This window comes from Aedes aegypti, chromosome 3 (assembly GCF_002204515.2).
Source record: "Aedes aegypti strain LVP_AGWG chromosome 3, AaegL5.0 Primary Assembly, whole genome shotgun sequence".
NCBI classification, from domain to species: Eukaryota; Metazoa; Arthropoda; class Insecta; order Diptera; family Culicidae; genus Aedes; species Aedes aegypti.
In genome coordinates, this window is record NC_035109.1 from 348,348,119 (window position 1) to 348,372,957 (window position 24,839).

The window sequence follows — 24,839 nt, forward strand, 5'->3', positions numbered from 1 at the left end:
GAAAAAGAAAAAAACTAATAATTACTAAGTAATGAAAATGTCAGCTAGGCACTTAATTTTGACAAATCATATTTGAATACATTTTTTTGTCTTTGTGAAATTTAGGATTTTAATCAAACATAGGATTCTTTTGTATGTTAACTATTAAGTACAAACATTTCTTAGGAAAAATTACCCATTTTGGCACATGCTTTTCATAATTTTGCGTAATTACAAGCAAGTGGGCGCTTTATTTCGGATGCAACTGTATATGTATAAACTAGTATAGTATAAGTCCCTTCTCTCGGAACGTGTCTAATCGAAGTTTAAACAAACCGATAACGTTTCGCCTGCGCGACGCGAAGGTATCGCTGTTGTCATACGAAGTATAAACAGAATATGGGACACCTAGCGAATCAAGTAGTTGGAGATAACGCGCTTCCCAAGGCATAGTATCTATACCTTATGATCGTGATTCGATTTGAATGAGAAATTAGCTTATTAACTGAATCGCAATTCACAGTTTAATTAATATTTCCAATTATTTCATCTTACAATCGACAATAAGTATTAGTAGCACACACCTTAGAAGCCGAACAGTGTCGTTGGAAATTGCAAAGTCATCGTCTTTCGAATCCATCACTGGGTTGGCTCTTCTAGGAAGTCTCTCCTAGGAAATCTCTCAGTGTAAAATATTCACAACCCTTCTGATATCACTTCGCACAAATATTGCAAATTTTGTTAGAACAGTAGTCGAATTTCGCATTACTCAAATCGACTTCGTTATAATACACTTTAAGCATGTGAACCGCACGGAAGTAGTGAAGAGACTGGTATGAATCGGTAATATACGCATATTGCGATAAGGACACGACTCTCTAAAAACCGACACAAGACTAAAAAAAAACGACGAGCACTTTGGTATTGGAAGTGAACCGGTACGAATCACGCGAATATGTGAGATAGGAAACGCTTTTTGAATTGACTTTTATCAAGCGCGACTTCAATACCATGACCAGGGCGAGATGGTGATAATTGAACGTTCAACAATCAGAAAAGGTAAGCGTCAGGGCATCTGATTGACGCTCACTTATCTCACGCAATCCATATCTCGTTTAAGTAAATCTCAGTAGGGAATGGTGACAATGTTGTGGTATTTCAATGCACCATCAGCGATCTGGATTTTTCCGTTAGATGTACAAGGAGCAGGTACGTACTGAAATCATTATTATCGTTATAATGTGTTATCGAAAATTTACCATTATACACTGGCATTTGCGACTTAGACTTGCTGAAATGCTTTTTAAATGTGCATGCCTTGCAATTGCCATCCGAAGTTCATCATACAGGAATACCTTAATATGGTGGTCACCCATATCATGATTTGTCCCGTCTCAAAAATATCCGTGAAAGTATCACCACAGATAAACAGACGTAACACTTAGAACAAATCTCGATCAAAATCATAGTCACGAGGACATGTACGCCCAATGCTAAAATTAGTGTGTTTGGCCGACGGACCAACAGATGGCGGTAGTGTGTAAACGTCAAACGCAAACAATAACTATGTGAGCGCTGCGGGTGGTGGATTGGCCACCTACCATATTTTTGAATGGACCGTTAAAAAGGTGGTCGATGGACAATGATGAGAGTGTGACGTCTGTTTGTCTGTGGTATCACTTGGTTCCATACCTAGGCCTAGCTAGGCAGATTTATTCATATGACTTAACTCCAAATAAGCACTGTTGCGAGGTGACTCAGACAGAATGTCACGCTAGAGAAGGTGTGAAAATTTATGATTTTCGTCAATTAGGTATCGTAGATTTTAGTACATGTTTAGTTTATCTAGAGGAGTATGATGGGTCAAAAGTGGAATAATCAACATTTCCACAAAAAAAGTTTGGAAGAAACGAATACCGCCCAATGGGTGTTTAGTATATTTGCTAATTATACTGAATTAACTCATTCCGGAATACATACATAAAAACAAACATAAAAACCGAATTTAGTTGTGGGAGATTCCCAGTACCGGACACCTAAGCCGCTAAATTCGTAATACAAAAACTATTAATTTTATACGGTCTTTTATTATCGTTTGTAGCGTACAAACTTACATTTGACAATATAAAATTGGAATTTTGACATTGCACTTTGATGATGTATTTCAGTGCCATATGACCAATATTAAAAGGTGGCACACAATACCGGACACGATCTGGAAATGCCTCGAATTATGCAAATTTGTACATCATCGAATGTTTTTACCCTAGCAATTGTATTTAACTGTCAACTCAATGAATATGCAATATTCACAAGAGTAATTTGAGTTTTACTTAGTGTGCAAGTGGTCCATCAAAAAATTTCATTCATATATGATGAAAAATAACACATATTACGTGTTGTTCTGAATTTTCATTTTTCTTGATACCATGCTCAATAAACTCCATAAAAATGAATATATTTGAAGACCATTGGTGCAAAAATTACAAAGATACTAGGGAACAGGAGGTGCTAGACCAAAATTGTAGTTTGACCATACAAAAGACATTCTCACTTTCAAATTATGATAGTTTTCCATAATTCCTGCGAGATCAAAATTATTTTTCCGTATTCAAAATCATTATTAAATAAGTTAGATTTAAGGCTATACGTCAACTTTTTATCGGTTTTCAAACATCTCTGTTTTTTTCGAAAAAAAAGCGTGCATATTTCAAAGATGCAATCATTTTTCTCTATAAAAGCTCCCTTTTCTTCTAATACACCATCTTGATTGGGCTATGATTTTTTGGGTGCTGTCCAGTACTGGGGAATCTCTCCCTGCTACACAATTTAAGTCTACTAGAGTACGCGTATTTCGAGCTCAAATGTAAGGCCGTCTTCAGTGCCGTGTACTAGACTCGACTTATTTATAGGTATTCCTCTGAACAGCACGAAAATTTATTATCGTTCCAGAATATTTATCCATTATTAGTTTAAAATAAAAGTTCAAAACGAACTTTTACGACACCAGTAGAGAAAACGTTCGAAACTAGTAAGGGACAAAAGTTTCCTATCTAAAGCACAAAATATCAATATTTTTTCGAAAAGAAAAAAATTACATATATCAGTGATGTTTGCAAAAAACGTTAAATTATTATTGTAACTTCACAAAAATTACTATAGCAGTGTTTTGCAAAGCTATGGCAAAACTTAAATTTCACTTGAAAATTTCACTTTTTTGTGTATCAAGTCCAACCCCATACGCATCCCTTTTCTTGTACTTTGCAGTTGTATCTTTCACTTGACTCTATCTTACACTCTTAATCTATCACACTTGAACTATTCGTTCATAGCAATCGCTAGAGACAAAGACGGTCAAAAAACCTCTGAAATTCTCTGCCAAAAAATTACCATACGTCTATGCCTCCAGCATGAACTGGCGTAGATGCAGGGCAGGGTTAATCCGGCCTACTGTGGGTCAGTTTTAAATGGAATATCAATTCCTCCCCCTTCCCCTCATTGGTCAACATTCTGACGTGGCAGGCGCCATTATTGCCTAAAAATTAAAGATCATCAGTACTTATATACTGAGGGTGTCTGTTAGTCCCAAGCATTCATCTCATTGGTTTCTTGTGTAAATGCAGTTGATCTGACGATACTGGAGTAGCAACTACTGGCGGACAATCAAGTTCAAGCTCAAACAGAACATTTATTTAAGGTGAAGATGAATCGAAGCCAAACCTCAAATTTTCAAGAGCACGAATCTGAAGAACCGAACGTCCATTTGAGTTGAAAACTTAATCGATTGGTCAGTTGCTGGTGATGACCAATCGATTAAGTTTTCAGCTCAAATGGATATTCGGTTCTACGGATTTGTGCTCTAGAAAATTTGAGGTTTGGCTTCGATTCATCTTCACTTTAATATGGTAATTTTTCGACTTTTTTTCTGAAATGTGTGAATTTAGATAAAATTGGCTTGTTTGCTGTACTTCAATTGTCAGCATATGTCCATGTTTAAAACCCTTCTTAATAATGAATGAAATTACCAATTTTATGCAGTATGCAATCCCACCGCGCAAAGTCGCTTCACTCAGCTTTCAAACAGCGCAGTATGAATATTTTGTAAATAGTAGCATGAGAAAATAAAAATCAGTTGAAATCGTCATCCCGTCGTGTTTGCAAACACAATTTGTTGCGTTCTGTTTCGTGGTGTTCCCGCGGGTGAATAAACAGATAATTATCATCCCGTTTAGTACTGTATAGTATGCTGGTGGCATCCTTCTTCTTCTTGGCATTAACTTCCTCACTGGGACAGAGCCTGCTTCTCAGCTTAGTGTCCTTATGAGCACTTCCACAGTTATTACCTGAGAGCTTTCTTTGCCAAAGTTCCCATTTTAGCATTCGTATATCGTGTGGTAGGTCGTTTATACTCTATGCCCAGTAGACCATTTCACAAAAATCGAAATTTCTGGAATTCAACCAGTCACCCCCTACTCCTAATAGCAATACTAAATCAAACTACCAGCCAAATTTTCATCCAATTTGGAGAAGATTAGGAGGTGCCTCAAGTCTAATTTGTGTTTTTTGGCACTTTTTTACATTCAAAAATATCTAACGAGAATTTGGATAAACGAAAATCAAAATAAATACCTACCACCAGTTGAACATACGTTAGTACTTTACAACTTTTGAGAACAGTGTATGCCAATTGGAGATGGTTTTGACCTAATAAAATTGATTTCTGTTCATTGAAGTACCTGTAAAACATACATTCCTCTACAGTTTTTGTTCTACGAGATTCTTAACTCCATGCCTAATCATAAATATTTAGTATCATTCCTAATCAACCGTATTTAGTATCATTCCTTTGCCTTTTCTGAACATTATTGTAGTCCATCATTTTCGTATCCGAATTATAGATAAATTGTAAAAAATCGTCGGAAATACGACATCCCTCATTTCCCGGCATTTAGAGCTGCTGCCGAATGGCGCAATTGCTGACATGTTACAAAATTGAACATAGTAGCTTTGCTTTTTAATGATGGATGATGATTGAAGCAAACAGCTAGCAAATGTCATCAATGCAGTCGTGGTTCAAACAACATTCGCATAAGGCTATCGCACCCTTCTCTTTCCAGCAACAAGATCAAATGGGATTTTTTGTTTGTTGTTTTCATACGGAAACGGTTTCCGTATGAAAACAATCCATATGCGTGCATGTGCAGAAAAGAGAAAGGTGATTAAATGTCAGATTGCCTTATGAGGAAAATAACCATCATCGTTTTACAAATTTTCAAAACCAGTTTTTTGCTCAAAATTGAAGCAATGTTCAAGAAAATCTATAATTGCATTACACTTGCTATTTGGATTGCAATGATAGATTTTTATGGGCATTCCTTTAAGCTTGAACGAAAAAACTGGTTCTTGATGATTGCTGATGATTGAATGATGGATTTTTGTGCCTTATTTGATGCTTAGCAGTTATATATGTGATATAGCCCTGAGGTCAAGCTTCTCGACTTCCGATCTTGAGGATCGGAGTTCAATTTTGATTCTTTTTTCATGCGAAACCAGTGTTTTTATATGCACCATAGAGGGCTAAAGGGGCAAATCACGAGTTTTATTTAAGAGCAAAATACAATGAAACTAACCTCACATATCCTGGTTTTCCAACCTCAAACTAGTGCTCCTGCCAGCCGGATCTTGATTTTTATGAAAGTAGTGGAATAATATAAAAAACAAACGAATGTAGAACATAGAGCTTGTATATTTCTACCTTTTCAACTTAACCGTTTCATTGTTGACCGCCTTTTATACGCCTCGAAGCGCGAATCGCAACATACTGTTAGCCATCTATACTTTGGTAGCGCAACTAGTCAGATAATGAGAGATTTGATTTTTCACGCATCCATCACATGCCGCTGTGGGGAAAAATGTTTTATTTTCCTGATAAAAGACGGTTAACAGTGAAACAGTTAGGCGTAAGAGGTAGGAATATCCATTCTCTATATTCTACATACGTTTGGTTTTTGTATTACACTGTTCGACAAAAAAAGTCGATATGAATGCACAGAGACCGGACACCCCGGGCTTGAAAGTATAAAAATAAACAAAAATAATGGCGTTTTCAGAATGTTCGTGTCTGCCCCAGGTCATTTTTAAAATATACTTGAACTTTTTGCATTTTTTATTTAAAAATCTAATCTAATCAATAAACCGACACAGTGTCTTATATTCAGGACAGGGGAATTCATGTGCCATATAATGTTTTCAACTTTAAATACAATATGAAGAGTTGTAATAAGATTTGCAGGGAGAACTCCCCCCTTTTTTGTACCCTCCCCATTTTTAAAGTATCGCAAATGATGGAATATTTGATATAACTGGGACAGGCAAAAATTGGGCCAACTTTGGAATGCTGTAACTTTGACAAAAATTGACCGATTTCAATTCTTTAAGAAGTAATGGACGGGTCAACTAATCTAGTTTTGCATCCACGGAGATGAACTATGACCACCGTATCCGGTGATAATCCGGATTTCCGAAAGCATGTCTTATGCAGTAAAATTATGACGTGTTTTTAGCAAAGGTCTCGGCTAAAAAATCAAAATTTTACTACGCATGAAGATAGAAGATCTAATTCTGAAGCGATTGGTGCGCCAAGTATTAATATTGGTCCAGAAACAATCAATATATGGCCATTTCCCCGGAATCGGTGCCGGTAGTGGATCCGAATTGGGATCAAACAATTTATTCACTCAAAATATGTCGCGCAATATTGTTTTCTCCCTAGCTTATCATAAAATACCCTATTATAAGTTGAAAATGAGTCTTGTACAGATTTGGCCACTCATGGCGCCGCCAAGTGCCCCGGGGAACCTTGCATTGGGGACATTTCGATTTTGACACCAAAGCATATCATGCGACAGCTCATTCTTCATGTCTTGTCGTAAATAGGGCAACTGTAGACTCAAAATGGATAGTTGACTATAGTGACTACTTCCGAGACCACCGGATGTCCCCGAGGGAACCTATAATTAGGGACAATTGAAATTGAACTCCAATACATATCGTGCGACAGTTCATTTTTCATGTCTCGTGCTAAATAGGGCTATTGAAGACCTAAAATGGATAATTGACTACAGTGGCCAATTTTGGGACTAATAAAATGAAATGAATTATCTACCTTTGGATCTCATTCAATTTCATACATAACTTCACTTAAGCGGTGAAAATTAATATTTTGTTCCGAATGTTTTGAAACCATGAATGAGTTTGACATTGCTCTCGTCAACCATCATTATGACGACAGCAGCACACCCCACCGGACGAATTGTCGTTTTGGGAGCGAATTGGAAATCAAAATCTACTCTTCATTCGTACATATCAAAAGGAAAGATTGTGATTTTATGAAGGGCAAGGGAATTTCTCGGTTTTTATTGGATTTATCGCATATCCAACCTTCAAACCTTCGCTGTTACCAGTTTAGTCGACATGATCTTGGGACCAGCGCACTTATTCCATATTCTTCATAGCGGCCGAATTTATCTCGGCAACGATCTGTCCCAGTTCCAGAACACTGAATTCGGATGGGTTGTCTCCGGAGAGTATGCGTGGGAAAATCACGAAGATTCCCGTAACTGTTGCATTAACAATCCAGGCACTTCCGGCAACCTACCGAGAATGCTCTTTGGTTGAACGGACCGCCATGGCTCGGTGGCTACCCAAGCACGTTCCAGCGAAATCAACCGTTTTGGGTGACTCTGAAACCTGCAAGATCGTCATGTCTGGGAAGTCGTCATCTACTGGGAAGGTGGATCGCGATATTAGGCTCCAGTCCCGGTACCCAGCGTTTTCTGTTTTAACCAGCGACTTTTTCGCCAGAAGATGGCCCTTGCTAGAACAGAGTCGGCGAACGAGATCTCGGTCCTTACTCAGATAATAGAGAGGGGACGAGTTCCCGGCCCATGTTCAGGAGAATCGAGCGGTTCCTGATGCAACTGTAAAGAGTTAAGTCTTCCATGTGGATTCACCCTATGAACCGAACATGACCTGAGTTAAATATCATTTCTCAATTTTCGTTTCAAACAATTTGGCTACAGATGTTCCGCCTTTTCAGCAACCATCCGTAACCATCCATCGAGATCCCGGAGCTGGAGAGTGGCCTGTGCCAGCAGCACCACGCGGGAACCTAACACCTGTTCCAGTCGACGAAGTTTGTTCGAAGAAGTTTTTCCGCCGATGATATAGTGCAATCACGAAAATTTATTGGCGGCCGGAATGTTTAAAACGCTTCTTAAAAATGAATGAAATTCTCAATATTATGCAAAATGCAAACCCATCGCGCAAAGTCGCTTCACGCAGCTTTTCAAACAGCGCAGTGTAAATATTTTGTAAGTACAGTTAACTCTCCCTTACTCGATATTCCGTATCTCGATATCGAGTTAGAGAACCATAGTAAAAGTTGGTTTTCATGGCTAACTCGATGGTCCCTAGGATCGCAGTTGCATTGGTTTTGTGTTCTGTAACTCGATATTTCCCTAACTCGATGGTCCCTTCAATATCGAGTAAGGGAGAGATGACTGTAGTAGCAGAAATCAGTTGAAATCGTTCGGTGTTGAGGTTTCCGAATGGTTCCCGCGGGTGAATAAACAGATAATTATCGTCCCGTTTAGTGCTGTGCAGTGTGCTGGTGGCTTCCATACTCAAGAAAATTGATCCTTAGAAGCGTAAAGAAAGGCAAATTTCAGTGTGAGGTACGGATTTCCTATCAACAGGGAGAAGAGTTGTTAAGTGCTTTGTACAGTCTATTTTTAAGGATATTCTAGATTTTCAGGAGTACCAAGAAGAGGCCATTCAAGATCATACCGATGGTATACTTATTTAAAGTTCATCGCTGCAAGTCGGTTGAAAAAAAAATCACAGCTCTCTAGTTAAATTTACAGGTTATGTCCACCTTAAGGGATGTTTCAGATCTTCATGAGAACCATAAAGTGACCTTGATCGAGATCGGCTGCCTTAAGATATCACAATATCATCCAAGGATGCATAATTCCCGTTTTCTGTTCACTGTGATGTGTTTAAACACCAATTATTACACCGGAATAACTCCGACCATCGGAAATAAATTGGTCCTCTTGTGCCAGCATAGGATCTACTCGTCAGCAAAACAAACAATAACATTTAAATTAATGAAAACAGAATGTAGGTTTTGCAACAATAAAAAAAATCTGAAACGCTTCACAAATAATCTAAAAGAGCATTTTGACATAATGAGTAATGTACCAATAGAATGCCTCATAAATAAACAAGATTGTCCATGAATAGGTTGAATTAAGAGTTTTCAATTTTCCCGGGATTTGACTTCCCGGGAAACGGGAAATAAAATTGTCATTTCCCGGGAATTCCCGGGATCCCGAGAAATCCTTAAAAACCTGTAAATTAAGCTAATTTGATGGAGTTCTTTGATTTTTTTTTTGTATTTAATGTATATTATATTTTAGAAAAGTAAATTGGCACGATTATTTCTCTTATTTGTGAGTTACTCCAAAAATATCTGTTGGCTTTGTTTTTTGATAGTTGAAGTTCAGCAGGTCATGCTAGACAAATCATCGTAAATTCAAATAATACTTGCCAACATTTAGGAGTCTATTTTCTAAATCGATCCATTTTATGCAACTCGTCTGCAGTCACTGTCGAACACAGAAGACATACATATTTCAGAAGTCACCCATCGACTACCATATGAATCCTGGCACATAGAGTGGACAACTGTCGAATAATTCGAGTGACAGATTCGCGTCGAGCGAAATTTTTGCTCGACAGTGACTCCAGTCCAGTCGTTTTTGATCGACTCGACTTATAAAATAGACCCCTTAATCAATCATTTCGAACACTATAACAAAAACCAACTTGAGTCTTTCGTTTAAAATTGTGACTGTTACATTTAATAGAAACCGTAAGCGAGATGGATCAACGAGGTCCGAGCTCGTATAGAATGCAACAAAAATATAGAAATCATAAAAAGTCTATGAACCTACTCAAATCATGGAATAAATCTCTTCAATGTTCCTTTATATTTATTGTATTGCATATGAACTTTCTTGGAAAAACATATCGTCAAAAATATATGCATTTAATAATAACTATTCGATTACAAAAAACACCAATAAACATCAAAATATAATTAGTAATCTACTGAGGACATTTGTTGGTATGATATGAAATGTAAATTGTGCGTTAGTTTTCTTGAATATAGATGCTCAATTCTTCATTGAGACAGAGCTTCCCGGGAAATACGGGAATCCCGGGAAACAGAAAATCATTTCCCGGGAAACGGGAATCCCGGGAAATCTCATTTCCCGGGAGATGTTCCTGGGATTGAAAACCCTAGTTGAATTGTACCGGTAATAGCAACAATATGTAACGATGAAAACATCTTTTATGTTTCATAAATAAATCAACATGTACCATTGAAATTGGGTAATATACTCATAGTCAATAGATTCGTCGACAATTCTCAAAAAAAAAATCAAAAACACTCCATAAATAATATCATGTGTTGAACCTTAACATTTGTCATATGTAACTAAATAACTGTCTGGCAGCACTGGATGGTCAGAAAATATATGTCGATGCATAAACGAAGGGTATATATAAGGAAACCTTTCAATTAGAACTCTTTCTTGAGATCAAGTTAGGACAGACAACTGTAGTAAAACCGAATACTTTATCACTAACGACAAAGTTACTCGACATGCACTAAACAAAGAACACGGAATACACACTAAGGCTTCAAAAAACGAAGGTAAAAAATGACTTCGTGTTTTTTGACGTTTAATGACCATACGAATCATTATTTAGAACATTGTTTTATATGAAAAAAGACTCATTTTTTTACGTCGGTTTTTAAATTAACGTAACGCGTAAAAAATCGCGCATTAAAACTGCGTAAAAAAACTTCAGTGTACTACAATAAATCAAGCTTATAGTGGTTTATGTTCCAAACAGAAAAACAAGAGAATATATTAACAAAACCGTAAGGTTGATATCCTAATCAGCGTGCTTGTTTATTCCCATGAGTGTAACATCACAGCTAATTGCGATTTGACACGTATCATCATTAGTTAACTCGCGGCATCATTTTAAATCGCATTATAAAACGCGTCAATTCAAAGGTTTCCTTCGTCACGACTTTTTCTTTTTATAAATCACTTTCGGACCGTAAACTTAAGGACTTCATTCATGCTGCCATTCATTCGCAAGACAAAAAATAACGAAATCTCAAAGCGCTCAGTTGCAATAGTCCACCGAAACGGCCCATTTGACCGACTTTATGACTTAAACCAAGACTTACATGCAAATCTTACGCGAACAAGTCGTATGTCGTACCTAAAATTGCTCCACATTTCGCAAAAACGCTTGGTCTTGCTCGTTCGTTTTTTTCCGTTCAACCCTCCTCCGAGCGAACTAGGGTAGTCTTAAGTTGAAGTTGGTTTTGGACCCAAACTGGTATTTTGCACCGCACTCGGCACGAAATGGTCACACAGCTTTCATTTTCCTACTATTTCACCCCCACCGAGGCACTACGATTGCTGCAAGTTCAATGCTTTTCTACACTTCCAGTTCACAATTCGAACACATTATCCGCGCGTAGAATTCACTGAACCAATCTGAAACAATCGGATTCGTAACACGATTCTTTATCACGATGAGGTCAAATGCAGTTGCAGTTTCCCAGGTTGCAAGTTCCGATATGATCTCGAGCTACGGATACGTACGTCGAGGTCACAAGCACCGTTTGTCCGTCCATTCGGAACTGCTTGGGCGGCCCGTTCCCAGTTCGTGCGCGATCGACACGGTATACGAAACACGTCAGGGGGATTTTTTTACCACGCAGTATGGACAGCAATTGCATCGAGCGGTAGAGTTGGCACGGCACTGAGCTGAGCTGCTGTTTCAGCAGGTTCGACAAGTCGGTAAGCCGATCGGCTAAACAACCAACGAACGTAACTGGTTTTGTGGTGCGCCTTGTTTTGCTGCTCGCGTATAAGCCTTCAATGCTACGCAACGAAAGCACATGTCGCGTGTGTGTGTGGGTTTGTGCTTCCCATCGCACGCTATGTCTGAACCAGCAGATTATGAGAAGCGAGTGTACCAGATTTACTTGTTGGGGACACCCGGTGTAAATAAATAAATAAATAGAAACACAATTGTCCATAATCACAGGTTCTCTCGAGGACATTCGGTGGTTTTAAAAGTGGCCACTATAGTCAAATATCCACTTTGAGTCTGTAGTTACTTTATTGTGCACTTTCAAGAACTTCAAACATTATAAAATCAACAAAGTTGCACATTTGATTTTCATAGTCCACTGGTTCAGGCATAGCGTACAGAGCAATAGAGTCGAAGCGACGACCGAACAACAACACCGATTCAAAGCACGCGGATGTCCGTGAGTTAGCGCAGATGGTGGAAGACTTTACGTTGTGGGGTTTACCTGTAGCGGCGGGTACTACGCGATCGTCGTCAATGCTATAAAAGCTCCGAATGGCTTATCTCAAACAACGTCAATGCCTTTGGAAGCTCATCGTGGTTGTGTTTGGCGATTGGTGCTTCGCCAAGACGACCGAAATGTGGGTATGGTTGAAGAGAGGATGCATGGTGTTGATAAGAAACAAGCTTTTCATTGAGTTAATCTCTACGTGATTCGTAATTTGTCTGACGACAGTTGCATATAATGACTACTTACAGTCAGTTTACCTTAAGAGCAATCGCACCGTACTGACAAATTTTCGAAATAGAATCAGTTTCTTATGTATCTTCATGAGTTACTTCTTATATTTTTTTTTTAAAGTTCTCTGAAATATTAGGCTTCTGTCACAATTCTCACCAAAGGATCCAAAGGTTTCGCAATAAATCTTAAAAATAATTTAACAAACATCCGTTATGCACCTCCTTAAGTTTCTGTCAGGGATCTTTTCAGGGAATTGGGGCCCCCCTTAGCCGAGTGTTTAGAATTCGCGGCTACAAAGCAAAGCGTGTCTGAGTTCGATACCTGTATGGTCCAGGATCTTTTCATAAAGGAAATTTCCTTGACTTCCTTGGATATAGAGTATCATCGTACCTGCCACACGAAGCCGAAATGGCAACTTGCAAAGAAAGCTCTCAATAAATAAATGGGGAAGTGCTCATTGAACACTAAGCTGAGAAGTATGCTCTATCCCAGTGAGGACGTAATACCATGAAGTAGAAGTTATGCAAAAATAAGTATACATGAGTTCTCTGAGATATTCGTCCCTAAATACACACATGAATTTCTCAAGGCATTTAAATAAAAGATAATAAAGATTCATCCAGATATTCCTTTAAATATTTTTGCTGAAATTCAACCTAGAATTCCTCCAAGTTTTACCCATGGATTCTTCCAAAAATGTTACAGTAAGTACTTCGACACCTTCAGGGTATCCTCAACGATTCCTTCAAGATTTTTTTTCAGAATTCATTCATAAACTTCCCTATAATTGGAGAAATTTTTAAAAATTGACATGTATCTTGAATTTAGAATAGATACTCCGGATACTTTTTCTACCAGGAAGGAACACTTTTAAGGATATCAGAGCATTTTCCAGACAATCTATCAAATAATTTTTACTTCCATAGCTGGTAGCGACTAAGATTTTCTTGAAAAGAGAAACTACATGCCTAAAAAAGATACTAATTGTTACCGTTTTGGGTACTTTACCCTAGGACCCAACTCCGAGCAAAGATGAGGTTGAGAGAAAATTAGGGTATTACTGTTCGTCTAGTGATAAGATAGTCACTCATTTATTGTATACAAAATTGTTAGCAAACATTCCTATGTAAATTCTGATAAGAAAGAAAATTCATGATCCACTCCCACCGCCAACTGTTGGTTTGAAAGAAAAAAACTATTGTAACGCTCATAACACATGACACACCACATACACAAAAGGATACTGGAATGGGAGGACTAAGTGGGCATTATTGGATCAAAGGATGGGAGGAGGGGCAAAGGAGATGGGAAAAGGAGGTGCGAAGGGGGAAGATAGGGTATGCTAAGGGGTCTGACACGAGATGAAAAATCTTTGGCCAGTCTTTTCCACTTAAGACATCAAGCAGTTCAGACGTGAAGAAATATTTGGTGAAGTTCCTTTAAAAGTTATTCACAATTAGTTAAATAGACCCTAAAGGGGTTTGAAGAGAAGTGGGAAAGGTGAGACAACGCCAAGGACTACCAAGTCAGGTAAATTAACCTAATAAAGCGGCCTAGCAGAACCCTAATAGCTCCCTACCCCTACGCCACTCCCATCAGGACCCATTAAAGTTTCGGCTAGGAGTTTCAGTGGGTTCCAAACCCACCATCCATTCCGGAGGTCACATTCCGTGGCTATACACTAGCAAGCACGTGGATACGCTAGTAGGACCCGCGAAGCCCGTCGTTCCATCATCGGCTTGCTAAGCCACGTGGGAACATCCTACCACCAGTGTACCCCACGCCCGGAATAGCAGCACCACGAAGCCCTGCAAACCACCAGCCCAGGAGACCACGACCAATCCCATCATTGTTAGCCCGCTAGATCGCCCTATCGCCTCTCCAGTGCCGGCCGGCCCCTATACACACACACCCACACCAGACACACCGTAAGTCAATAAAATTATATTAAAAGAAAAGTGCTAGTTGTTGAACTTTTGATCAGTGCTAAGAGCCGACCCTGAAAGAAGAGTTTGGGAACCCCTGGTGGCTAGGCCTGTAAGGTCTCGTCCCCAGCGAGCGTCTCGGGTTTAACCCTGTGAGTATATAACATAATAACCAAAAACACATTCTTCAAGACCTCACCTATTTTTTTTTGTTTTTGTTTGGGAGGTTAAGCCACTGCGTCTAATGGGTTGAACTTGTGTGGCAAGACTTGTTTTGCTATTCACATCAAAGGAAGGAACTTAAAACTATCCACTATGAATAAAGTAACAGCTTAAGCACTTTGACGCGTCGTTTCCCAGTCAGGCAAAATAGAGTTAATAAAACCTACTACCTTACTGGGATTTGCAATCCAAATTTCACGTGGTTGTATGTAAATAACATCCGTTTAGAAATTTGGATCTACGCCTGTATATAGCACTACAACTGCAGAGCAGATGGTCCGGGGTTTCGCGTTCCATGTTATAGAAACGGCAGATGTCATTCTGAACCTGAACAATATTCTAAAAATGATATCTACTCGGACAGTGTCCAGTTACAAGGCCAATAGTGTAGGCCAGAGAACTCTCTTGTAGAGCTCTAAGAGTCTTTTAACACTTCAGTCGTCGCGCTGTTGTATTTTGTACAACACTGTTGAAAAAATCTCGTTTTTCGAACACAACTGCAGCGTGGTGGTTCTGACGGTGACAAACCACGCGACGACTGGAAGGTTAATTGTAGTTACATTTGGAAATAAATATCTTTTGGATTGATTACACAGTACAATATGCTGCACATCTTGGAACACCTTTCGCAATGAAAGAATGCATTCCCAGATAAGTCTTGATGAGCATTTGAAAGCGCTCATCTACGCTCTGAGACCAAACAAGCTTATATTTTAAACTAAAGGCAATTTTTGAAAGAAATTCATTAGAGTATGCAACGATCAAATGCATTCTTTGATTATAATAGAACAATTTTTTTTATGTTTTTCGCTTTAGTACAATTATTTGATTTTTTCAAAAATATATGACAAAAAAAGCCCTACATGGAGAAGTCATGTCACAATATAGGGGGAGATCCCTCAATACCGGACAGGTTTTAATTAAGTACAGTATACGGATAAAAATCTGATCCCCACACCATGATTTACAAATCATGAAATTCATAAATTGGTTAGGTCATAATATCAGGATCACAAATCATGATTCCTGGAGTCATAATCATGATTCCTCATAGGCGTCCAGTGTGAAAACACTAAGCGGCGCACTTTGCTTCATCTCATTCATATTGATCATTCCTAATTCAAGATGACGAAGCGGTTGAGTGGTAGAGTACGTGGCTTACAATCTGAAGGTTCTTCTCAATGTATGTATTTTTAACTTTTTTTTTTATTTTGTCGATCATAAACGGATGCGCAACTCAGCATTTTTGGCATTTGAATCATGATTCCGAGCAATCAGCAACAAAAATCTAACGCGTGTGTTGCGTTACGGCAATCTGACTCATGATATCATGAGTCCAAATCATGGTGTATTTTCATAAGATGAAAACACACTAGAATCATGATATCATGAGTCATAATCTTGTTTTTGGATTCTGATTTCTACCCGTGTATGGCCCATAAAAAATGTGAAAATCGTCATATCATGTCTTATGATAGTTTTCATATGGAAAATGAAAATAAAAACGTTATTCATTATTTGTATTATTTAACCTGGTAAGACGTTGTTTATTTTTTTATTTTTTTTAAGGCACTCTGTGCTCGTGGCTACTACTGTGCCGGAATCAGTTGATCTGTAGCTTCTTCTTTACCGATACAGATCTATTTTCAACTTATCTATATTTACATCTTACTCTCTCTTACTCTTTTACTCTCACACCGAGCAGGTAGAAGACAGAGAATTTGTTTATTATAGAGAAGCGCGAATTCTTAAACCAAAGGTTCCAATCGAACCGTCAAACGTGGTTCCAATCGAGCAAATTCAATGAGACTCAAAGAGATGTTACGCAAAAGAGACGATGGATGTGTGTTAGTGAAAAGCGATATAAAAGTGACGTCATTGATAAGCTTGGTTTCTTATGGCGACTAACAGGGTGACACGCACACTAAAGTTTTGTTTGAATGACCTCAAATGTTGATAGTTGTTGCAAATATTGTTTATAAACAAAGTCAAAATCCTCTCCGCGTTTCTCTAGTATAAACAAATTCTCTGGTAGAAGAGAGCTCTGCTGTTAGTGAGGCTAGCTGCCTGCGAAGAGGGTCAGTTTGGCTCGACGGGTTTATTGTGGAGGGGCTGGGAATCGAACCCATGACCTTCCGCTTATGAAGCGAAAGCGTAACCTCAAGGCTACAGACCCCCCTAAGACGTTGTTTTCTACTTTGGATACGATTTTTAACTGTTAATTTCTCGTAACTAGCGAATAATTGGAAGCGAGTTCTGTTTGATCCTTCGACCTTGACGCTTGCTTCTTCGGGAGCGGGTGATGAGGGCAGGATCGAACATGTCGCGCGTAGGTGGAAAAAGTGAAAAAGTGAATCGGTCCGCTAGTTCTTAAAAAAAACGGCAACGTGGCACGGTGGAATAGTATCGCGTGTCGCGGAACGCGTTAATAGTGCTTTATCCTTTGATATTGTCGCTTGCTCCTATGAGGGCGTGTGACAAACACTTGTTCGGCGTTCAATTCGTTTATCGAGTAATATCGCGAATCCGGTTAGAAGCATTCATTTCAAATTCTATATTTATCGTTTACCAAAACGAATCCCTCCCCCATATCAAAACTCCCAGTGCTTACTTTCGGAAGTGCAGAGGACTCCTCGGCTTCCATAAAGCAAGTAACACGTCAACATTTCCCACCCATCCCTAAATTGACCTGCATTCGGACGCAACCGGCGCCGTTATTGTTTGTTATAATAATGAGAGCACCAGTACTTACACATTGAGGATGCTACTGATCCCGAGTAGTGTCTGTTGGTTCCCTGTGTAAGTACAGCTGTTCTTGCAATAACGGAGTAGCATCTGCGGGCGGTCAACCATGCACATGCTCATACTCACAAGCGAATAATTGGAAGCTTACCTTCAAATTTGGCGCGGTAAATGGCTGGGCATGGCGTACCATTGGTACCTCGCGTACCTGCAGGAATAAAATAGACCCCTTTGTGCGGTCCTTAGCCTCTTGCCCAGCAACTCCTATCCCTACCTCCTCGTGGTACTGGCCGGGGTACGAGTAACCTTGGGGAAGATCGGGTAACCAACCCCCGGTGGGAACTTTGGTCGTATGCTGACAGGGAAGGGGGGGTTTGCTTTTGCAAACCTGGAGCGTCTGTACTCCACGTTAGGAGCGGCTCACAACAGCGTCTGTTCCCCATGTCAGGGGCGGCTGATCATCGTCCGAGTGCCAGAGAAGGACTCTAAGCTAAACTGCGCACTATGGCCCTCCGAACATTTAGGGGGAATGGTCCTCCGGAAACCTAGGGGGTTGGTGTCAGGCCCTGCGAGCCAGCCGTAAAAACACATCAGCACAGGAACGTCAACGAGAGAATACGGACCGGAACAATCGGCAAAGACCACAGCGACGAAAATGGACTAGCGATTGGAAACTCGGTACGTGGAACTGCAAATCTCTCAACTTCATTGGAAGTACTCGCATACTCTCCGATGTACTGAAGACCCGCGGTTTCGACATCGTAGCGCTGCAGGAGGTGTGCTGGACAGGAGCATTGGTGCGAACGTTTAGAGGTAATCATACCATCTACCAGAGCTGCGGCAACACACGCGAGCTGGGAACAGCTTTTATAGTGATGGGTGATATGCAGAGGCGCGTGATCGGGTGGTGGCCGATCAATGAACGAATGTGCAAGTTAAGAATCAAAGGCCGATTCTTTAACTTTAGCATAATCAACGTGCGTAGCCCACACTCCGGAAGCACTGATGATGACAAGGACGCATTTTACGCGCAGCTCGAACGCGAGTACGACCGCTGCCCAAGCCACGACGTCAAGATCATCATAGGAGATTTGAACGCTCAGGTTGGCCAGGAGGAGGAGTTCAGACCGACGATTGGAAAGTTCAGCGCCCACCGGCTGACGAACGAGAACGGCCTACGACTGATAGATTTTGCCGCCTCCAAGAACATGGCCATTCGTACAACCTATTTCCAGCACAGCCTCCCGTATCGGTACACCTGGAGATCACCTCAGCAGACAGAATCGCAAATCGACCACGTTTTGATCGATGGACGGCACTTCTCCGACATAACCGACGTCAGAACCTATCGTGGCGCCAACATTGACTCCGACCACTACCTGGTGATGGTGAAACTGCGCCCAAAACTATCCGTCATCAACAATGTACGGTACCGACGCCCGCCCCGGTACAATCTCGAGCGGCTGAAACAACCGGATGTCGCCAATGCGTACGCGCAGCATCTTGAGGCAGCGTTGCCGGATGAGGGCGAGCTCGATAGGGCCCCTCTTGAGGACTGCTGGAGGACAGTCAAAGCAGCCATTAACGACGCTGCCGAAAGCGTTGTCGGATATGTGGAACGGAGCTCAAGAAACGATTGGTTTGACGAGGAGTGCCAAGAGGTTTTAGAGGAGAAGAATGCAGCGCGGGCTGCAATGCTGCAGCATGGTACGCGGCAAAACGTGGAACGATACAGACTGAAGCGGAAACAGCAAACCCGCCTATTCCGGGACAAAAAGCGCCGCCTGGAAGAGGTGGAATGCCAAGAGATGGAGTTGCTGTACCGTTCTCAAGAAACGCGGAAGTTCTATCAGAAGCTCAACACATCCCGCAAAGGCTTCGTGCCGCGAGCTGAGATGTGCCGGGATAAGGATGGGAGCATCTTGACGGACGGACGCGAGGTGATCGAAAGGTGGAAGCAGCACTACGATGAACACCTGAATGGCGCAGAGAACACAGGCACAGAAGGTCAGGACAGCGAAGGCGATGGCTACGTCAGCACAGCGGACAGCGGAAATCAACCAGCTCCCACGATGGGGGAAGTTAAGGATGCCATTCAACAGCTCAAGAACAACAAAGCCGCTGGCAAGGATGGTATCGGAGCCGAACTCATCAAGATGCCCGGACAGGTTGGCCGCTTGTCTGCATCGGCTGATAGTCAGAATCTGGGAAACGGAACAGCTACCGGAGGAGTGGAAGCAAGGCGTTATATGCCCTATCTACAAAAAGGGCGACAAACTGGAGTGTGAAAATTATCGTGCAATCACCATCCTAAACGCCGCCTATAAAGTGCTATCCCAGATTCTCTTCCGTCGTCTATCACCTATAGCAAACGAGTTCGTGGGAAGTTATCAAGCAGGTTTCATCAACGGCCGCTCGACAACGGACCAGATCTTTTCCGTGCGGCAAATCCTCCAGAAATGCCGTGAGTACCAGGTCCCTACACACCATTTGTTCATCGATTTCAAGGTGGCATACGATAGTATCGACCGCATAGAGCTATGGAAAATCATGGACGAGAACAGCTTTCCCGGGAAGCTCACAAGATTGATCAGAGCAACGATGGACGGTGTGCAAAACTGCGTGAAGATCTCGGGCGAACACTCCAGTTCGTTCGAGTCTCGGCGGGGACTACGACAGGGCGACGGACTTTCGTGCCTGTTGTTCAATATTGCGCTTGAAGGTGTCATGCGGAGAGCCGGACTTAACAGTCGAGGCACGATTTTCACGAGATCCGGACAATTTGTTTGCTTCGCGGACGACATGGATATTATTGGGAGAAAATTTGAAACGGTGGCAGATTTGTTCACCCGCCTGAAACGCGAAGCAACAAAAGTCGGGCTAATGGTGAATGCGTCGAAAACAAAGTACATGCTGGTTGGCGGAACCGAGCGCGACAGGACCCGCCTAGGAAGCAGTGTTACGATAGACGGGGATACCTTCGAGGTGGTGGACGAGTTCGTCTACCTCGGATCCTTGTTGACGGCTGACAACAATGTTAGTCGGGAAATACGGAGGCGCATCATCAGCGGAAGTCGTGCCTACTATGGGCTCCAGAAGAAACTGCGGTCAAGAAAGATTCACCCCCGCACCAAATGCACGATGTACAAAACGCTCATAAGACCGGTAGTCCTCTATGGGCATGAGGCGTGGACTATGCTCGAGGAGGACTTGCAAGCTCTTGGGGTTTTCGAACGTCGAGTGCTAAGGACGATCTTCGGCGGCGTGCAGGACAACGGCGTGTGGCGGCGAAGGATGAACCACGAGCTCGCTCAACTCTACGGCGAACCCAGTATCGTGAAGGTAGCTAAAGCTGGAAGGATACGCTGGGCAGGGCATGTTGCAAGAATGCCGGACAACAACCCTGTAAAGATGGTGTTCGCCACGAATCCGGTCGGAACAAGAAGGCGTGGGGCGCAGCGAGCTAGGTGGATTGACCAGGTGCACCAGGACCTGGAGAGCGTGGGTCACAGTCGAGGATGGAGAGAAGCGGCCATGAACCGAGGGAATTGGCGAAACATTGTTGGCGAGGCTTTATCAAGATAATTGATGTAAAGCCAAATAAGTAAGTAAGTACCTTCAAATTTTATCATGCAGTCATCGAGTTCAATATATTTGTGATGGAACCTTCAAAACATTCAACGATAGGGTGAGATTCTTCGCAGGACTTGACATTCGCCCATATTGAATGATGCAATTTATATCTGTAGCTCTGGAGACATAAACACATTTTAGAGTAAACGGCTGATTGAGCCTTCATATAAGTATGATAAGCGGCTCTGTTTTGCTTAAAACCTATGAGCTAGTATTGATCCTAGTTGTTTATATCCGAAGGAACGAACTCTTATAGGCTTCTAAGTCAGAAATTCCCATAGACCAATCCAGTTGCCAGCGTAGTAGTGCAATGTTGACAAAATTTTCTTTGTTTGCTGTGAGAACTGTCACAACATTGCTTTTGTTTGCTGTGAGAATCCAAATATAAACAGAATTGCTGCAAAACAACCACTTCCTTGTTGACCGAAAGCTCAATAACGTCAAACAAACATCGATACGTTTTCATTCTGAGGAAATCGACTTGTGTAAGATTGATTGTGCGTTGGTGTTCGTGGCAGTTTGCTTGGGGACCTCTATATAGCGTCAAACGCCTAGAGATATTCGATGCCCTATAAATGTTACGTAATTCATTCAATTTTGTTCGATTACACTGCGGAACACGTTTTTGTCTCCAGCATCAAAATACCTCTATTTACTTAATTAAGGGTTGCTAAATCCATCGCCGTTTACAGAAATGTCATAGCACGTCTAGTTTTTGAGATATTGGTTGTTGAAAATGCGAAAATTGATTATTTCAGCCAACTTGCATGCAAGTTTGCCAGCTTGTGAGGCAATTTATTTGCTTAATTTGATACAGAATTCAAACTATATGTGTATAACAAAACTTATCATCAAAGTTTGTAATACTTTTAACGCGGAAAAGTTATTTTTTGACGGTTTAGAAAAGTTTTGTATTCTGCCATAGAGAGAAACGAAGAATTTTGTATGGAGACTTGCAAGCATATTGAAAAAATCAGTTTAATCTAAATTTAATCATGCAATTTCAATCAAAATACATCTAAAATGAAAGTTTAAGTCCTCTTTTGCATGCTAGGTGGATAAAATCACAAAAAAGTTTGATAAATAATACTTCAAGTTTTAGGTAAACATCGATAAAATCAATATTGTATATTTGTATCAATATTGTAGCTAAAAATTGTGACGTCCTGGAAAATTTCTGAGAACGGCATCAGATTCAGCAACCCAAAATCTACTAGAGACACATAATTTGATCCTTGAGACACGCAAAAATATTATTTTTGTTGCGCTGTGCATACAAAGCTTAAGTATTAATAATCTGTTGAGTTTTTTGTTTAGGAGAAATGTCTAAGGATAATCGAAAGTTATTAAAAAACTTAGGCGTTTCATTCAAGAATGTTGTTTATATGGCACAAATGGTACAAACCTGCAAAAACTACTGGCAAAATGTTTCATTTCATATTCCAGTGAAACGCATTGAACAAACATAAAGTAAATTTTTATTCAGGCGTTTGGAAACTATATCAGGTAATACTAAACAAATGCTCCTATAAATTATTTATTAATTTATTTTTGTAAAAAGTTTGTTCAATATTTTAAAAAAAAATCAATGAAATTTTAGACAGTAGAGGTTTTTCAATGTTTTCTAATAATTCAGATTTTTTTTTTCAGAGAAAGAAACAGGAATTTATTATTGCTCTTTACTCATTCTTATTTCAAAAGTATGTATCGTAAAGTAAAATGATTGTCATTCTGTGTAAAGCAACTTTTCAGAGATACAACAATTATTTTGTAAATTATCTGAGAATCCTGCTCCTGATTTCGAAACAAACGGTTTAAGAATGTTGTAAGAATTGAACCAAAACTTGTGTTTAGGATTACATGAGTATGCCAACCCGGATTTTCAGAGAAATCTTTTCAGAAACCCTTCTAGTATTGACAGCATGAATTATGTGAGATTATGTTTCAGATTCTTAGAGAATCTTGTTAATAATTTTATGGAATCCTGCGGAGGGTCCTGTAACAATCTTGGACAAGATTTGAAATCTTGCTTATGGATTATGTGAAAACACTGTTATAAATTTAATAACAACGGTTTCCAATTTACTTTAAAATTTTTGTCAAGAATTTTGTACAGATATCTTCCAGGATTTTCTTAGATTTAATGAAAATATTTTCCTAGATTTTATTTGAATCTAACCTCTGATTAAGTGAAGTTGTGACTGATGAAATTGGCTGTTGTGCTGCAATGTTTTATCAAGATTAATGAAAAATCATCATTGCTTGCCAAATAGTAAAAGATACGTAGGAGAGAAAGCATTTCTTGCAGTAATATATGAAATGAGTATTGGTAATTGAAACAAATCGTTTTTTTACCAATACTCTCGAATCGCACATCATAAAAATATTTGGGAGTAAAATAATTTCGAATTGGCGCCCCCTGAAAGCCAGCGCTCTTGGCGAGGGCCAAACTGGTCACGCTACGGCACTGTGTGTTGTACGTGTTCAATACCGAATGGATATCAAGAAACAGGATAAATCCAAGACGCTATGTGAGAAATTGGATCAACTCCCCTCCTTTTTCAAAACGCCTTCCGTGGGCAATCTACCATTAGACTGGCCCGTATACAAAAAAGTTGTAAATCTCAACGGGGCACCCTCTAGATACGTGCCTTAGGGTAAGAAAAAAGGTCTTTGAAATTTTCAACTTAATTGGTTGCACCACCAGCAGGCACATTCAATTCGAAGTTTGTATGGTATATTCGTTTCAAGTATATTGATAATTTACCATTTGTCACTGTTTAGTTCTGTATACTAGTTGATCGTGTTCAATTGGGTCTAGAATGACAAAAACACTAATTGATTCCCTAATAAACATATTTGCTGAAGGTTGTATCTGGATTAAGGCTCATTTTCACTAACATTTCAGGTGTTGAAAGTTAGGATGAGATCAGAAATCCCGTACATATATGCATTAGGAGGAGTCAAATTTCAAAAATGTTCGAAAATCCAATCTTCCATATGCTCTTTACCATCTTTACCATAAAAATAGTGTTCTGTGAATTTTTCAGCTTTCTACATTGTGATTTAAAGGTGGCCCAAGCACAATGTAGGTTTGTTTGGAAATTACTATGCTGAAATTTTGAGAAATGTTCCAAATACGCTAGTACTGTAATGTAAGTAGAATCTTATTATCCCATATTAAAAACTCATTCTTCAAACCTTAATGAAGGATGTTGTTGAAGAAACAAATTTTTTTTGAGCTAATTTTGTTTGTGATTTGTGTACATGTTTGAATGGCTATAATCCCATATTCAGCTAAATAATAGCAAACAAACTCATGAATATCTCTTCTGCTATCCGTCGGATTGAATATTTCTCTTCAGCAAACTTCTCTATTATGGTTTGAAGAATGAGTTTTTACTATGGGATAAAAAGTTTGTGTTTACATTATAGTACTAGTGTGTTTGGAACATATCTCAAAGTTTCCCCATAGTAATTTCTATACAAACTTATATTGTCTTTGCCACCTTTGAATTCTGAAAATTTCACAGAACACTATTTTTATGGTAAGGATAATAAGGAACATGTCGGAGATTGGATTCTCAAAAAAAATTAAATTTTGAACTGCCCTAATATGCATG

At 40.0% G+C, this 24,839-nt stretch overlaps 1 protein-coding gene across 6 annotated transcripts in view; it reads right to left on the reverse strand.

Moving 5' to 3' along the window:
• Positions 1 to 24,839, reverse strand: part of LOC5578081 (copper-transporting ATPase 1) — a 54,260-nt gene that overhangs the window by 12,886 nt on the left and 16,535 nt on the right. The window contains exon 1 of one of the 6 annotated variants that reach the window (XM_021853647.1): positions 11,350 to 11,905. The exons of 3 other annotated variants lie outside the window; for them this stretch is intronic. In XM_021853647.1, coding sequence (XP_021709339.1) covers positions 11,350 to 11,366 — 17 coding nt within the window. In that variant the 5' untranslated portion in view covers positions 11,367 to 11,905. Of the gene's footprint in view, positions 1 to 563; positions 924 to 11,314; positions 11,906 to 24,839 lie in introns of those variants that run through there. 2 more of the 6 variants (XM_021853649.1, XM_021853645.1) reach the window with 2 other exon arrangements.